At 36.6% G+C, this 18,047-nt stretch overlaps 1 protein-coding gene across 1 annotated transcript in view; it reads left to right on the top strand.

The window, feature by feature from the left end:
• The window catches only part of DOCK3 (dedicator of cytokinesis 3), a gene marked incomplete at both ends in the record, with an annotated part of 286,944 nt that overhangs the window by 175,163 nt on the left and 93,734 nt on the right, over window positions 1-18,047 (top strand). Inside the window, 3 exons of the mRNA XM_084248035.1 lie at window positions 3,426-3,486; window positions 5,223-5,370; window positions 15,436-15,524. Coding sequence (XP_084104161.1) covers window positions 3,426-3,486; window positions 5,223-5,370; window positions 15,436-15,524 — 298 coding nt within the window. The remainder of the gene's footprint in view (window positions 1-3,425; window positions 3,487-5,222; window positions 5,371-15,435; window positions 15,525-18,047) is intronic.

Below are 18,047 nucleotides of genomic sequence, written 5' to 3'. Positions count from 1 at the left end.
AATGTTACTTCTATAGTTCCCTTTTCAGTACAATCCTAGAGTTCTTTAAAAACCACAGAAATTGTTTAGCAAGATTATCTTAACCAGGATTTTCATGCTTTACTTTTAGCTATATGAAATAATAATTTTGATGGAATTTTTTTATTCGTTTCATTATATAAGACTTGAGTTTTCTAGTTGGGCATATGCACACAAAGTTTCAAAGAAAATGCAGTCACAGTTGTGATCAGTGCCAGCCCATTAACATACCTTACCTTCAATAAAGAGGACCAGAAAAACTGAGCAGGATTACTCAGGTGGACTTCAGATTCATATTATCCATGGCATAGTCCTGTTTTCTATAAAACCTGTTTTTTCTGACTTTGTAGATTTCAGAGGTTCCTGTGTAAGCAGGATTTTATCTAGAAAAGAGGTGTTTTATTTTTCTGAGAATGTCTGAGGATTTTGCTAACTTCCATGATAAACATTGGTTGCATGTATGATCATGTGAGAGTGTGTATTTACTCATTACTATCAGATACCCAGTGCCTCACGCAGTGCCCAGCGAACACTAAGATCTCAGCAATTACATGAATATATGAGTATGTTAATTTTTTACTATACTTAAGTGACTCAGAGAATTGTCTTGTGTTGTTTTCCTTGCATAAGTTGGCATTATATTTCCTAAATTTATTTATACTCTCCCAAAATAGAATTTTAGGTAGTGATTCCTTGGTATTAGTAAGTACCAACTTATTAATGTAATAACATTATATATTAAAGTATTGCCTCCTTTCCTGCAGTAAACGTGGCTAAATTAGCTTTGTTTTAAATTTGTAAATCCTGTTATTTTGACAGAAAGGAGACAGTCCAGGCACAGGGAAGTGAACTGAATTTTTCATTTTTCAAGTGAAACATCAGTAACTGAGTCTGAAAGACTGAACACTAAGTGACTGCCCTCTCTGTTCACCATCTAGTTGGGAGCCAGCTTCCTAGTGATGTAAGATTGGAGGGTATGTTCCAGTGAGTAATTATGAGTTCAAACCCTGTTCACCAGATGAATGGTGGCTAAATTCCCCCTCTCTCCATCTTGATTTTACAGGTCTTCTGAATCTTTTTAACGTGGATCTCCACACTTGATGTAGTTAGCCTTAAAGAGTGTATGTTTAGTAACTGTGCTAACTGTGCTTAATCATGCACCTATATTTAATAAGGCAGTTTTTCATTGAAATTATATGGAACTCACGAGTGATAATTTTATTTAAAAACATTTTCTTGGGGCCTCCCCGGTGGTGCAGCAGGTTGAGCGCAGAGCTGTGAAGCTGTCCGCAGCCTCTGCAGCGCCGGTTTGGTTCCCGGCCAGCCAGGGAGAATCCCACATGGCGAGGCAGACCTCTCCTGTCTTGCCCACTGCTCCCCTCAGCAGTGCTTTCAGTCCATCTGCCTGTTCTGCACCCAGCTCTTCTCTGGTGAATCCTCTCACCCTCCTGTGACTCTGGACTATACCCCAGCTCTTGTATAAATAAAAAAAAAATTCTTGTACTGATTATTACCTTATTTTTGTTGACCTCAAGTAAATACCATAGAAAGTTCTGAGTACCATGTAGAACCATAATCAGGAAGAGCCCCTACCCTTCTAGGATAATGCCATAAATTACACTTAAGGCTACTTCCTTTTATTCACTTAGATAGAACCAGCAGACATAGTCCTGTAACCTTGTGTACAACCTATCTGATTACTGTTTGGTCATTTTTGCAACTGGCTTGAATTCTCTAGGTATATTGGGATAATTATCCTGATCATTTGAGTAGTTTGGATTAACACAATCCAAGGTATATTGAAGAAACCATTTCACTTTGAAATGTTTATATGCTTCAGTAATAGACATGTTTCAATCTCAAAAGATATTTAAAAATAGTAATCTGCTTTTCAATTTCTGTTATTTAATGGTAGTCATCTTAATAAATGTCAAAATATAGTACTATTTTGAAGATATCATTTTAAATTCCATTTTTAAAAGAGCTAGTGAAATAGAGCCTGAAACATCTTTTTTAATATAAAAATAAAACTTACGTATAAAAATGTATCTTTGTGATTCCAGAGATATCATTGTATGTTATTTTGTAACCTGTTTCATTGTAAGCATTTCATTATTTCATCAAAAATTTGGCAAAATATTATAACAACCTAAAATCTGAAAGCTTCAGCTTCGCCATTACGCATTACTTTTTAATGTCTCCTTTCATATGTTCAGGGCCACTCTACAGTGATGAATAAAATCACAGGATCCTGAAGAGGATCCTGAGGGATCAAAATCACAGGATCAAGAGGGAGGCCCCTTTAAATTCACACCTTAGATGCCTTGCTTGCCTCACTGTAGTTCTAACCTTGCAGCAGGGTTTAAAAATAAAGCAAATCTGGGCACTCTAGATCTCAAAACTCTTTCAAAATCGTGACTGCCATTTGCTTTTCCCTTTTCCTGCTTTATTGAAAAGAGACAAACATCGAAAACCTATCAAAAGGTGAAAAATAAAAAGGAAGTGAAATTAAGGAATCTTTTCCTAGAAGCAAAAGGGCAATCATGGGAACCTGTCCCATTAAGTACAGTGATAATTATCCCACTAATCGTCAATTCACAACAAGGGCTAGGAGTGAGCAGCAAGTTGATGATCTAGTGAAAAGTCTGAAACATTATATGTTAAAGAAAGTTTTATTATTTCAAGTGCAATATGTTACATATTATATAAATATAATTATATATTCATCACCATTCTCTTTCAAAATGTATTCCAAACATAAATTAATGTATAAAATTCTTTTTATGATTCATGTTTAAAGTTTCTTATTCTAAATCAGATTTGTTTAAAGGAAGCCCTTAAAATTTTGCAAATAAAATATTTTTATCTTTAAGATTAAATACAAATGATACATATCTACATTTAGAAATAGAGATCAAATTTGAGGTTTTACTAAGACCAAATTAATCTTTTCGAGGGAACATATCTAGTATGTAAAACTCATTTGTGGACAGTAGGATAAATGTAAAGTAAGTAGAGAATAAACTTTTAGAATTTCAGTCATTAATGAGTTTTTGGTATTTTCCTATCCTTTTCTGCATTGATCATTTCTTTTTTACAAAATGTTTTTATATGACGTTGAAATCACAGAGAAAGTGCTATCATGAAGACTTCTAATGTGAGAATTCTTACAAATATTTGATTAATTAGGTAATCTAAATAAGAGCTAGAAAATATTGTAAATAAAATAAACATCTAAAGGCATGTAAGATATCTTATAAATGCTAAACTGCTATATGCATTAATTCCCTTATCACCTATACAGGCTAAAAGTGACAAAAACAAACCATTATAAGATTCAAACTGAAATTTTAGTAATTTTCTGTGTACTCATTGCCTTAATTTACTTTTTTTTTTCTTTTTTGTAGGATCTGAGCAGCAAAGATATGAAGAGAGATTTATATATAGTTGCTCATGTGATACGAATAGGTACTGTCTATCTTACCTATTTGTGTGACTAAAACAAACTCGGAAAAATTTCTACCTTGTATAAGCTTTGTTATTTCAGTATTGGAATTATTACTGTTTGTATTAGAACTTAAGCTCACATGCTACAATAGCTGAGTTGTTTTCTCACTTGAAATCTCGTGCTCCATATTTGTATTTTGAACCAAATCTCAAGTGGTCTACTTTTTGACATTGTCTCTTCATAATTGCTTCACTCTGGGCCAGCCCTCTGCCTCAGAGATATCATAATAGGTTACTAGCGTTGCCAGCTTTTAATAGGTGGTAAATGGCCCTTGCAGTGTTATGTATCCAAAAATATGTATCTATGCTACTTTCCACAAAACTAGAGTTACTGTCATTACTGTAGTAGATACATATCTCACTTCCATTCCACCGAAGATGAAAAAAGTGATTTTTGCTTTTGTTCTGCACATCCTTATTTCCAGTTTATAAGATAATTTGGGGTATATGACTAACCAAATTTTCCTTCATTGATTTGGGTTCTAGCATATTTTGTACATTTTTAATCAAACAATATTTTTTCTTTTTTTATATTAACTTTTTAAAATTTTTTACATTGTTGTTCATTTTTAAACAATATTTGCTTCCTCTACCCCCTCAGGTGTAGTCCCCAAAGAATTTCCTTCTCCAGTACACCAGTGCACCATCACCTTAGTCCCCTGTGCTTCTCCCTCCCTCCCTTTGATCGCTCTCTCTCCTCCTCTCCTGCAGGATGTCTCTGATTTATAATTGTCTGTTTTTGCTTTGTTGTGTTTTATACTGTTATTTTTTTTTACACTGATGTCTTATTTGGTTCCCCTATATTCTTGCTATAGTGAAACCATCCGATATTTTTCTTTTTCTTTCTGGCTTATTTCACTGAGCATAATTCCTTCTAGCTTCTCCACGTTGCTGTGAATGGCTTGAGTTTATCTTTTTAGATTGCTGAGTAATATTCCATTGTATATATGTACCACATCTTATTGATCCAGTCATCTGTTTTTGGGCATTTGGGTTGTTTTTCAGGTTGTACCTATTGTAAATAGTGCTGCAATAAACATAGGTGTACAGGTGTTCTTTTGAATCAATGTCAAACAGTATTTTTTAATCCCTTGCCAGCAAACTATTTTTTGTTGTGCTTTCTTGTTTTGCTCTGTTTGTTGCCATATTTGTTTTGCCATATTTGCCATCCAGTTTTACATTTGCAGGTCTTCTTACCACTTTAGGCACACACTTGATAAGCAGGAAAAGCAAGTTCCCGTCCACTTTCTGCTTGCTCCAGTAGTGCTTCGGGAATAACTCATTGTCCTCTTTAGCTATGTATACGTAGAGTTTACTTGGCAGCTAAAAATACTAAACTTTGTATCCTTAATATGCCTAAGAAGTTTAAATATATTAGCAAAATAGTTTTTAAAGAAATTCATGAAGCCACTGTTTTATTCTCATATGATTAATAAAGGTCTGTTAGTGTTTGTTTAAGGTAGATAATAAGGATGATTGGTTGATGTAGTACCAGGGAAGAACCCTGGGCAGATGCCTGTTTGGCTTGCCACTACATACATATCATTCTTGGATGGCTTAACTCAGTTCTAAAGTAGTCTTCAATTTAGAGGAGCTCTAAGATGCCTGCAGCCCTGGCATCCTTGGGTGACAACCAGTGGATGCTGGAGAGAAGCATGGAGTTCTCAATCTTGACTGTGTTTTCTGCTATGCCCCAGGCCGGATGCTCCTGAATGACTCAAAGAAGGGCCCTGCTCACCTGCACTACAGGCGACCATATGGCTGTGCAGTCCTAAGTATCCTGGATGTCCTACAGTCACTCACAGAATTAAAGGAAGAAAAGGATTTTGTTCTTAAGGTTTACACGTGAGTAATGGACATAGAAATGTTAATGACGTGCAGCATAAGACATCCAAGCTCTGCCCTTGAGAGCAGTAATTCTCAAACCTTGTGGAACACAGAATCATCAGGTTATGTAGGATAGGGAGTTCTTTTTTTTAAAAGCATAGATTTTGATCTAAGACTTAAGATGGGGTCCAGGCAGCTGAATTTTTAATGAGCTTCCCCCAGGTGATACTGAAGCAGCTGAGTTTGGAACTCTCTATCCTAAAATAAAAGACCCATGGCGCATGTTTCTTCTTCTGTCCAGGATTAATCAACCTTACATATTTACAGAAAAGCTAATAATATAATTTCTCATGTGACTTGGATATAAAAATGTCTTTCGTGTTTAATACTTTGACCAACTATTGTAACTGAACTGGCTACTGATGCAGATTTTTTCAAAAAATGATCAGTCGGGTTGCTCTCTCTCTGACAAAAAGCCAGTTTTTCTGAAGAGGTTTCACACTTCACTTCTGCCACCACAAATCTCTAAATTACATACGACCAGGCACAGCTTTATTATTTTTATTGTTTGTCAAGCAAGGGGTCTACCTTTTAGAAGCAGTGCATCTCCTGATTTGTAATGCACTGGGGGGGAAAGAAACAGAATGAAGAAAACAAACATAGAATCCAGGTAATATCATCTCTCTCTGTTTATAAAGACTTAGGCATGAATAATAGCACTGAGAAAAGAATGATCAGTGCTAAGTTTGGTAACTTTTTAAAGCAAGTTATTTTAACTGAATTTTTTAAAAATCTATCTTCTTTTGGTTTTAATCCAGTATTTCTTTTCTTGATTAAATCTATACTGTCGATCATTATGTTACTGTATCATCACCATAATATTGTGTGGATATTTTTCTGTATTGTTTGTTTCATCTTATTCAGAAATGAAGTGAATTTAATTCACAATTACACTTAATACAGGTTTTTATATAATCTTCCAGTTTATTAATTTCAAAATAAAAGGCCTGATCTCCTTTTAACCTATTTTGCCTAAGCTGTGTTCTGTTTAAAGTTGTGGACTTTAATGGATAAGGAGTTTCCTTTGAAATTGTAACTTACAAAGAATATTTTGGCAAGTTCCTTTCATGCAGCAGTCACAGATTTTGTCCATATACCACATTTCTTCATTGATGGGTGGTGGGATTTGCTTCTTGATATATCTTCCTCCCTTTGAAAAGGACTGAACAAGAGTCCAGAATTAACATTATTAGCATCTTACGCCACTGTATCCATGCCAAGAGCAGGGTGTTCATAGGGCACACTCCAGAATTGCATCCCTTTGCATGTATCAGCCGTTCCTTTCTTCAGTGCACATTCTCATTGTGGATAGGGACTGCAGAACATCTCTCTTGAAATCATGCTGTCAGGCTTAATTGGCTTAATTACTTCTAAAACAACAGCTTTCAGTACCAACATATCACTTTGCAAGAAGTGAGATTTGTGTGTAGCTTTTTCATAGCTCCTTTCTAAGTTCTAAAGAGTCACAGGAAGATGTTTTTAATGGAGAAGGTAATTTTTTTTTAATTTGAAGAACTAATAGAGTAAAATATTGGATAATTTCTCTACTTGAAAATATTAAGAGACTTTCAAACAGATTTCAACTGCATGTTGTGAAATTGGTTTTGTATGCAGTATAAGATCCTCTAGGATTAGTGTTTTAAATCCACATCAGCACAGTCAATCCACCCTCAGGAGAAGCAATATTTCACAATAAGTTTCAGGGGAAATGTTTGTTAGATTGAGTGGAAAGTTTAAGGGGTTTAATCATTGCTACTGAAAGCGCTTTAGCCTTTGCTAGGATAGGGTTTTGCAAGAATAAGAACATCTTGTATAATTTTAATCAATGAATTGGCAAAATATCTTATTAACTGCTGAAATTCTCATCATTTCTTTCATTATTCAGAGCTGGCCTCAACCAGAGAAAAGGCAGTCTCCTGTATATCTCTTGCCATGTTCACTGATCTGGCTTTATAGTTGTTGTTTAATATTATGTGTGTGTGGGAAGATACCACATCCTTTAAAGAAAATCACAACAAAAAGCTGATCCATGAAAACTAGGGCGCTTTCTAATGAGCCAAGAGCCTTGAAAATCACAAATAAAACACTATGTGCAGTTCAGTCTGATATAGACATCATATGTATCTCTTAGCTGGGGGGATGGGTTCACAAGCATTGGGCAAAAAAGGAGAGGAAAGCCAAAGAGCTAAAGCCAGTGTCAGGATGTAGTGGGGGGTGTCCATAAATAATGCATGTGACAAATCACACGATGCTTCTGAGATCATGGTGACCCCTCTCCAACTTCACACACACAAAAAAGCCCAAATATTTTTTTATGCTAACCTTAACGTAATAACTACTTAGAACATTAAATATATCAGTTATATTTTAAATCATTATATAAGTTGAATATTATATATTATGTACTCAATCAGATGTATATGATTTTTTTCTTCACTCTCACGTGGTAAAAGAAAATTTTCTTCACATTTTCCATATCCCACCATACCATCAGGTCTTTGTCATCTTTGGAACCACTTTCCGAGTCATCTGACAGTTTTCTAAGGCTCATTATTTTCATATCCATCAAATTGGTTTCAATACATCACACTTTGAATCTTTGATGATGCTTTCACTGAAAAGTCATCCTGAGGTCCAATTACATGTTTGCTGAGCAGATGCACACTTGATTTTTTTGTGTTTTCATTTGTCCTATAGACTCATGCATGTGACCTTAAAGATAGTTACTTACTGTGCTGCTTTTAAGGTGAGATTTACAATAATATCTAGTACTTCAATTTAGATATCATACCCAAGAATAATTACTAAATCTGTGTCGTTTTGCTTTTAAAATTTTTTCACCAATTCTTCTGTCAAATTAACTTCATAATATGAAGTTCACATTAAACTTGAACTGAGTGAGGTAATTTCAAACTAATGTAACTTACCAACAGAGTGCTGTGATATGCGTCCAAAGAATGCCCCCTAACATAAAAGGCTTGGTGAAGATAGCAGCATAAAGTGGCAACCTCTTATGTGAGTGGACTAGAAGGAAACCTCTTCTTATATTTGGGACACACATAGGCAATTCCATAAAACATCACCTTTGTGCTTTTTGTTTCATAGCCACCTTATCCATGACATTTCTTAAGTTGAGGTACTTGTTTATGAGCCATTCTTAAATGGAAACTCATTCTTGAATGGGTAAAGGGCCCATTAAGATGTCCACATTTTGATACAGAGAAAAGATTCAAGTCTTTATGTATAATAACTTTAAGCAGGGCTTATTTCTCTCTCTCTCCTAGCCTAGGTCTTCCCAGTTTTCAGTGGACCATCATCCATCTAGGACCATCATTTCTGTGTTCGTTATCGATGTTCAGATATGCTGTGTTTTAGCACTGGTATCAAATGTCTGTACAGATAGACAAGAAGGACTCAAAGCCCATGGAATGCTCTGTTTTGAATTTCAGTGCCCACTCTCTAGCCTCAGTGCCTAATTGGATTTCTGTGTTAGTGTTGCTGTAAAAACAGAACTCGTTAAGTAATGAGCCAGAGTAAAGAAAGCTCAGAATGACTTCTGTTCTCGCAGAGGTAAGAGGCTCATGACAGGAGTCTTTAACACAGATTGGGCCTCCCCGGTGGCGCGGCGGTGGTGCTGGGTTGCGAGGCTGCCCGCGGCCTCTGCGGCGCCGGTTCGATCCCCTGCTGCTCCCCGGCCACCAGCGGAGGGTCCCGCATGGCGCGCAGACCTCTTCTGCCGCCCGCTGCTCCCCTCAGCAGTGTACTTCGGTCCTTCTGCCTGCTCTGCTCCCTGCTCTGGCTCTGGTGAATTCTCTCACCCTCCCGCGCTTCTGACTGTACCCAGTGCATGTATAAACAAAACAAACAAACAAATAAAATAAATAAATAAAACATGCCTCTATTTAAAAAAAAAAAAAAAACACAGATCTAGGTGTTGGCATGAAGTACCAAGTATTCTCTACACGGGACTGGAAAACACATCTGCATTTGCTTCCCTTTTTCATTCTGCTTCTCCACCAGGAAGAGTTACATGAAAGAACAGTGGCTCTAAGAACATACAAACAGAGCTGTCTTACAGTAACAATATTGTTATCTCAAAAGTCTGTCAGTAGTATGTATGTTCCCAAGCTCAGAGTGGTAATACTTTGATAGATAGATAGATAGATAGATAGATAGATAGATAGATAGATAGATAGACAGACAGATGATGAAGATATATGACATGATAAGTAGATAGAAGCTGTTAGACTTTTAAAAATCATCCTACTTCTGTAGACTTCAATTTCCTCATCTACAAAATTGAAAAAGGGGGATAAAATAATATATGAGCAACAGAAAAAAAAGATCCCACATGAAGTAGTAAATAAAACAGAAAAAGTGGAAAGATAAGTGAGATAACTCAGGAAATGAGATGTAGCCAAGTAACGGGCATGCTGCCTGCCACCTGAAAGGAGTGTCCTGTGTTTTGTTTTATTTTTTACTAGTGACTCTTGGTTATTGACAGGTCCCACTTTCATATCTGAACTACAGGTCCAATATAATTCCATCAATAATAATTTAATTGCTCCATGGTGGTCAAATAAAATGTCACCTGTTTTGAGAGCAGTGGCAGTGTACGTTTATTTAGTGTTTTGTGCTCTTCTTGATAATGTAATCACATTGAAATCTCATACCAATGCTGTATACTGAGTGAGTTTTCATCATCTTATAGCAAAGAGATGATGGCAAGTGCTATCAGTAAGTGACTCACCAAATTAATGACATTTCTTGAAAGAACAAGAGAATGGTAGTAATCCAATATGATTTTAAAATTTTTGTTTTAGGCTGTAATAATTCAAAAACAGCATCAATAACAAAAATGCTAAGCTAGAGATAGACTCCATATCATAAGCTTTTTGTGTTATTTTTAAAATGTTAATTTTTGTTGTCAATATTTAGTTTTTATTGTTGCTAGGTATCATACTTTTTATCAACCAATAATGACAAAGTCAAAATATAGGTCAAAAAGTGATTTAATATTTCTGTTAATAAAAGCTTGGACATTTCTAACCAACAGGCAATTCTAATAGAAATAAATGTAGGATGTATAACCATTCATCAGAAAGGTGCATATTAGGCATAGACCATGCAGTATAAAATCTGCTGTATACAAGCATTTAAAAAGTCAGAAATCCCAGGGCAAGGGCATGTGCTTAGCAACCTGATTAAGAGATCATGCTCTTTAGCCACTTGTTCTCCTACCTCTGATATAGTGGGCATAATTTCTTGCCTACCTTAGGACATACTGATAGTCAAAAGGAATGTCTTTGGTGCCAGGATAGAGGTTAAACAGAGTATCCCAGCTTACTAGGGTTTATGATCCTCCCGACTCTAAACAAATTTTTGTCCAAGAAAGAGAATACATCTTTCAATCACCCATGTGACATTTATAAATATTATTCATAGAAAAATCCCATAAATCCCTTAAGGCACAAGCCAGACTGATCCCAGTACAGTTAGCATACACTGCATCATATTAGTTATCCAAAAGAGAAAAACCATAAAGTCTAGGTATCAAAAGAGATACTGCACAAAGGTCAATCTTTGTTCCCAATTATTTAACAATTTCATCTTAATTAAATACTGTTTATTGCAGTTTGAGGGGTTAATAGATATTAGTAAGTTGGTTCTGAGATCAGTAACAATCAAACTATAGATTTCAAGTGAGTATAGAGTACTATAGATAACATATTTATAGTGTGTGTGTATTTGTAAGTAATATAATCTTATAACCTTTATTAATAGCATAATTTAAATTTGAGATCATGGTTTAGATCTATGAACCACATTTTGTTCATTTTCTATAACTACTATAACAAATTACCACAGATTTGGTGATTTAAAACAACAGAAGTTTATTCTCACAATCTGGAGACCAGAGTATGAAATCAAGATGCCAACAGAACCATATTCCTTCTGGAGGCTCCTAAGAAATATCTGTTCTTTGTTTTTTCCAGTTTCTGGTGACTGTCACCATGCCCTGACTTGGGGTTCATCATTCCTGTCTCTGCTTCTGTGGTCACATTGCCTCCTCTTCTTCTGTCTGTGTCTTCTCTTTGTCTCTTATGTTTCCCTTTCTCTAAGAACATTTGTCATTGAAGTTAGGCTCACTCAGATGATCCAGGATGATCTCCTTATCTCAAGGTCATTAACTTAATTATACCTGCAAATACCTTTTTTTCCAACTAAAGTAATACTCCCAAGTTCCAGGGATTAGGATAAGGACATACCTTTTTAAGGACCACCATTCAACCCACTACAACTTGCAATTAACATGAACCCTGAGTTAAAAAGACTTTCAGAATCATAGTGATTATGAAGCCTGGTGGTGCAGAGATTTTGTGTTCTCTGCTAACAGGTTGGTCCCGAGAGAGTGGGGAGACAGAACTGAGATGTTCATGCCCAGATGCTTCCCATAGGTTCAGATGTTTCTCCTAGGCCAAGAAGTCACAAGTCATTCCTCTGTGAGGAGAGTGAATGAAGGGGCAGATATCCTACACATGTAAGCCCTTCTACTACCTGAAGAGGGGAATAGAAATAAATATCCCTGCTAAAACACTATAATTATGTACATGCTATTTGTCTTTTTAATTGCATTAAAATAATCATTTAAATGTTGTAAAATTAAAAATAATTTAAATTTTTCATAAATAAAAAGCAGTTTCTTATTGTCCATAGCACCATTCAGAACCAGATTGGTTGAATTGTCAACTTGGTCTTAGAGATTGTTCAATTAGGATGAACCAAATAAGGCCAAAATAAAGCAGATCACACCCAAAGAGAATTTTAACTTGGAGCACTTATGGTAAATTAAGTTCTAGGTCAGAGTCAGCACTGAAGAGTTGCAGCTAGGAAAAGGCAGACACCACAGATATGTTCCCTAACATCAAGAAGACAGGTACCCTGAAGCCTGGTGCAGGAATTAGGGTTAGAATATACTCTGCAGCCTCTGCCACTCTACCCACCCCACCCTGCTTTTGGAACCAGACACATCTATGTGTAGACTCTCCTCATCTGTAGAATGAACGTAATACCCGTCTCATATGAGATAGTATGAGATGGTATATTATGAGAAGTATGTGGGATATGGGAAAATACGCTTCCTTTACTTGCATTCTAAAAATGCAAACGTAAAGATCTTACAAATAACTCTTTAAAATTTCTTGAATATTCTTTTGGATCACCTACCTTGGAGAAAGAAATTTGGGTAACCCATCAGAAATCCAGAAAAAAAGGTGGTAGTAGGGAAGAGACAGATGCTAAAGTGTGCCCCTATACATGAGTGAATGATACATTATCCAGAATTCTGTTGAGTTACCCACCTGCTCTGGTGCTTTTGGGCGAATGGAGACCTCATGTAAAAAACCTAAAACCTCTCATCACTGCTGTATTATTGATTGAATAAAATCCTTGGATATGTAGTAGTTGAACTGCTACTTCATTGCCTGTGCTTATTATCTCTGCTTTGGGGAAAGTGGACAGCTGTAGTGGCACACAGCCCTCTTTTAGATCACAGCTCCTCAGGCATCTTATGATTGAGGATAAACTGTCAGCATCATTAATCATGCTCTAAATATTAATTTGATTGGATATAATCATGCTTCATTATAATCATAGCTCATTTGATTTAATAAATGATTACATTATAATTTTTCTAAACAAAATATCCTAGTGATTGTTTAAAGTAGGCTGATGATACCACATCCTCTAACTTTACGGATGTTTTGAGTAGCTCATCTTGGCAATTTTAGAAAGGAAAATATTCAAAAGACCAGTTAAGAGGTAGTTATACTGGTCCAGAAGAGAGTTGACAATGGCTAAACCATGGCCATGAAGAGGAGAGCTCAGATGTCACAGATTTTAAAATAGTAAAATCCATAGGACTTGGTAACAGCTGGAAGGGTTTTGGTTTTAGTGAACTGATAGGTTCTACTCAGTGAGAGGGAATGTCTGGGAGCAAACAGGTGAGTGAGCTCTCTTGTGACCCTACATATCTTAAAGATCTTAAGGTTGAGTCTGGGCTGGAAGCAATGCTTTGAGGATTGAAACTGGGAGTAGGTGAGATTGCCCAGGAAAACTTGTAGGGTAAGAAGAAAATGGTAAAAAAAACAAAAAAACAAAAAAACAACTGTGAAGGCCACTGAAAGGTAAAGCGGTAAGAAGGGAGAGAAGTAATGAACAAATCATTGTTTGTCTGGCATCTGAATTGTATGTGTTGGGAGAAAAGGTACATGTGAGTGAAATAATACACCTTGTAATTTTATGTGGTTCACAAAATACTAGCTCCTCTATACTACCTAAAGAACCGGTGTTTTATTGGGAAAGTAATGAAGTTATGCCATGTGTTGGAGGGAGAGAGAGTTAATATCCAGACTTGAAATGTGAGGACAAATTGTAGTCAGATTTCTGTTAAAGTAACTACTGATCTTATAAACCTAGAAAGTGACAAAAAAAACAACAACCCAAACCTGACAGCAAGACAAGTCTGAATTCTCACCAGCTGGGCCCTTCTCTGATGTATTGACTGGTTGCAAAAGATGAGGCAGTATGCATGTCAGACATGGAGGGCTGGATGTGCTGCTGCCAGCACTTCTCACTTTTGATTTCCAACGGAGTTGCTAAATCACAAGTGATCATTTTAAAGTTCTCTCTCCTCCTTCCTTTGTTTGGAAGGAATTCTGCAAGCAGGAAGTTATCCTCACAGCTCTGGAGAGGACCTGATCTTTGATCATTCATTGCAATATCACTGAGTAGGTGAGGCTTATTTATACTAATTTAGAAGTCTGAAGAGCTACTAATTGAGTGACAAAATCAAACTAGCGACCAACCTTTATCTCTGGCCTCTATACAAATCTTTTCATTTAGAAATCTGCTTGGCTTCCCACTGCTGAATGGCAAATTATGTAACTTAGTTGGGTTTTCTCTTGGAGTGGCTGTGCTGTGCTGAACTGGACACTTCTGAGTAACCATGTGATTCTGTGGGTTTTCCTTTGAGTGACTAGAAAATTTTATTTCAAAATAGCTTTCATCTTAGTCAAGTTCTCCTTTTCATTCTGGGGTCAGTGGGTCCATTTCTTCCTATCCAACAGAGGAAGGGGGTGCCATCCTATGGGGACTCCCTGTGTCAAATGGAATTTTTAAGAGATTACCCAATTGTTTCCAATGATTCATTCCAGTTGTTTCATCAACATAACTGTATTAGGATGAGGAATTCCTAGTCTGTATTACTAAACTATATCAAATGGCGATGTGCTTGTGGCTCTCTTAAAATTGCCCTCTGGGAGGTAAAACTCAGAAATAGCAGAAATTAGCAAGGGGTGCAATACTGTTACTCTGTCTTGTCCTAATCCTAAAGTTCCTATGAAAGAACTTTAGTTTTACATATTTAGGCATCTAGCCTTCTCTGCCCAGTCCTCTTTCCCCTTGACTACAGAGGATTTGACAGTGAATCAAACCCAATACTTTTCTAAACTTATATTGGTGTGGCTGAAATACAGTCATAAGCAAATAATACTCACTTTGCCCTGAACTTAGCAAGATTTTCTCTGGGGCTAGTATGATGACAATAGAATGACAGTATTAAGTGAATGATGCAAGGCCTGGAAGTTTCTAAATAGCAGTACTTGAGGACCTGTTTTTTTCCTATCAGGAACTTTCCTTCAAGGCCTACAGGTGTGTGTATGTGCACGTGTTTTTAAGGCACTAGAAAATAAAAATTTTCTTGTGGGGGAGAGCTACTTTAGACAGTAGGATATTTTGCCACTTAAAAATATTTGTAGAGATTCAGTTTGGTCTTTCTACCCTTCCCTCCTCAAGTGTGTGTCTTCTTTGTGCCTTAACAAGAATCAAACCTTGTCTAATTTAGTAAACCATTGGTTCATATATTTAAGAAAGGGAATTTGAAGTTGTCTTTCAAAATTGGATCATGAGACCAGATGATTAAAATGCTTCAGCTGATCATTAACTCCTGTCCTTCTGTTGCAGGTGTAACAACGAGAGTGAGTGGTCCCAGATACATGAGAATATCATCCGCAAGTCCAGTGCCAAGTACTCTGCCCCCAGCGCCAGCCATGGTGATGTCCTTCTCTGGATAGAAAACTATGTGTTGCGTTGGCAGTTGCTAATCATATATGTCTCCATTGACTTTGCTCATCGATCAGTTGCCATATGTAAAGTTCAGTTCCCTATAGACATTTATTCTCCTGCTCAGGCACTTTCTGCTATTTCTTTTTGGATAATTTGAGGCATTCTCTAATTGTGACCACAATACTTTTCTGTTCTATCTATGATGGATTCTATGTGCTTTAATAGGTAACTTGAGTTCCAATTTAACGTCGGAGGGGAAAAAGTATTGCTGGGTTTGTCACATTGTAAAGTCTACGTTTTCTGAACAAATATTACACATAGCCCTCCCCCCCAAAAAAAGACAAATACTAATATCACTTTTTCTATTCATGTTTTAGTGTTAGCATCACAAAAGCCTGACACTAATGAAAATTAATTGTGAGTCTGCCAATATCAGTCATTCTGGAAATAGTCTAGAAAATTTTATTTCAAAATAGCTTTCATCTTAGTCAAGTTCTCCTTTTCATTTTCCCTACTTTTAAATCTTTGTTTAAATAATGTCTATCTAAATATTAGTATAATTCTACACATTAGAAAGAATGTGTTTTCTAAATAAATATTAGTTGTTGTAGTAAATAAGACGAACTATTTAAAAGCCTGTGTGCTTTTATATACCTTTGAAAATAGCTGTAAAATTGCTACAGAACCGTGTTCTGCTTACAGTTTTTACCTCTAACTTATCTCATAGCCTCTTTTATGTAACCTTTATTTTAACTTACATAGACTTACTGTCAATAAAAAGTAGGCCTTAAATGACAATAGTTATAGCAGTTTTTTTAAAGTTGTTGAGAACTTTTTTTCTCTATCAGGGTTAGCAGGTAATCACCAAGGAAGGTCATCAGAGGAACCCCTTACCAGAGGCTGCAAAGTTGGGGACCCTCAATTGGGAGTAGTTGATTCCTCTAAGATTCTGTAGCATGCGGATACACAGAGCTTTTCTCACTGTTTTGAAATGATTGTTTTCCCTGTAATGTTGTGCCTAGCTGCCAAGGAGCTCCATGCATTTGCTTGAAAATGGAAGAGGGTGCACATTCCTCACCTAAAACTAGACTAAAGCAAAAAGCAAATAAAGCCTTACTTTAAAAATACAGAAAAGTTACTAGAAATTTGAAAAACTATCATTCACATCAATATTTATGGTGTTTTTTGCTTTATTTATTTGATATATAAAGAGCTTCCCTTGGCTACAGGTTGTAGGATATGACGTTTTTAAAACATGGAGAACATTTCAAAGAGAGATAGTGATAACAATACATTAAAGAAACAACTGAAATAGCAGTTTCCACCATTACCTCACCAGATTAAGATGTTGAATTTTGGCTACTGTCCAGAGTAAGCAGGGACTGTGGCATCTTCAACTTCTGTGGGTTTTGTCTAGGACTCAGAAACACTGGATATTTAAACACCATTAGAAGTCACCCATCCCTCTACCTGGGGTCCCCGTAGACTTCAGAGGCTCAGTGAGGATGGCCTATTTGAGAGGTCTTTATGCACTTAGAAAGGCCTCCATTTGGTGGAGGCCTTTCATTTTTTGTGTACCTTTTTCCTTGTTCTTCTGCATAAACTGAAGCTTTCTCCTCTTATTTGTCATGTTTAGAAGTACAGGGCAGCTGCTTAGGATCCCTTTGGATATTTTGAAAGCTAGATGTGACTTGCCCAGCATCTTCTACATCCTCACAAGTTGTGTTCTGCATCTCTAGGCCAACTTGGCTGCGCAGAAGTTGAGGAGATGAAAGCCAGGGAATATTTGAATAAATCCTTGCCAATACATATTACTAGAGTATGCCTGTTGATGTTTTCCCCCCTTGGATCTCCAACCCCCATGTCAAATTCTAGAAACTTCCTCATCCTGAGCTGTGTGCTCCTAGGTCAGTGGGTTCCCATACAACTAGAGGATGAGATTTGGTAGCTCTGTAAAGATACTGTGGATAAATGAGCTGGGATTAGGTTGGGGGGAGTCTACCAAGTAGTCAGGCTGCAAAAAATGACTTTATAGTACGCAAAGTCCCAAACACAGATTATCTAACCAGAATGCCAACTGGAATGCCATATATCTGCTTTACAGGGCACTATAATCCTTGTGTTGATGAAAGCTGGGACATCATATGTGTAGAACCAGGGGATCATGAATTTAGCTGAAGCAATGAGATCATCTTGAGGTTCTATTGGATTGTTTCCTTCCCTAACTGAGCTCTGGGAGTGCATATTCCTAGACACCAGATCACTTTGATCTGACAGATACAGTGTATGTGACTTCTCTTTGACTGCTTTCTTTCTCCGCTTTGCAATCCCATCTCCCCTCTTATTTCCAGGTCCTCCTTATTTTACAACTCTGCTTGTTACTGTGTCCATTCTAGCCACTCTTCTGATTGTCCTAGTTATCATAACATCTTCTCTCATTTCTTGATGTTGCTCTTCTGTTTCAACTCCGGGTTTCTAGATCAACAAGGATGCTTCCTGCTGAGCCACGG

The sequence above is a fragment of the Talpa europaea genome (genome assembly GCF_964194135.1).
Source record: "Talpa europaea genome assembly, chromosome: 11".
NCBI classification, from domain to species: domain Eukaryota; kingdom Metazoa; phylum Chordata; class Mammalia; order Eulipotyphla; family Talpidae; genus Talpa; species Talpa europaea.
The sequence above is the reverse complement of the archived record's forward strand: the minus strand, read 5'-3'. Positions and strand labels throughout refer to the sequence as shown.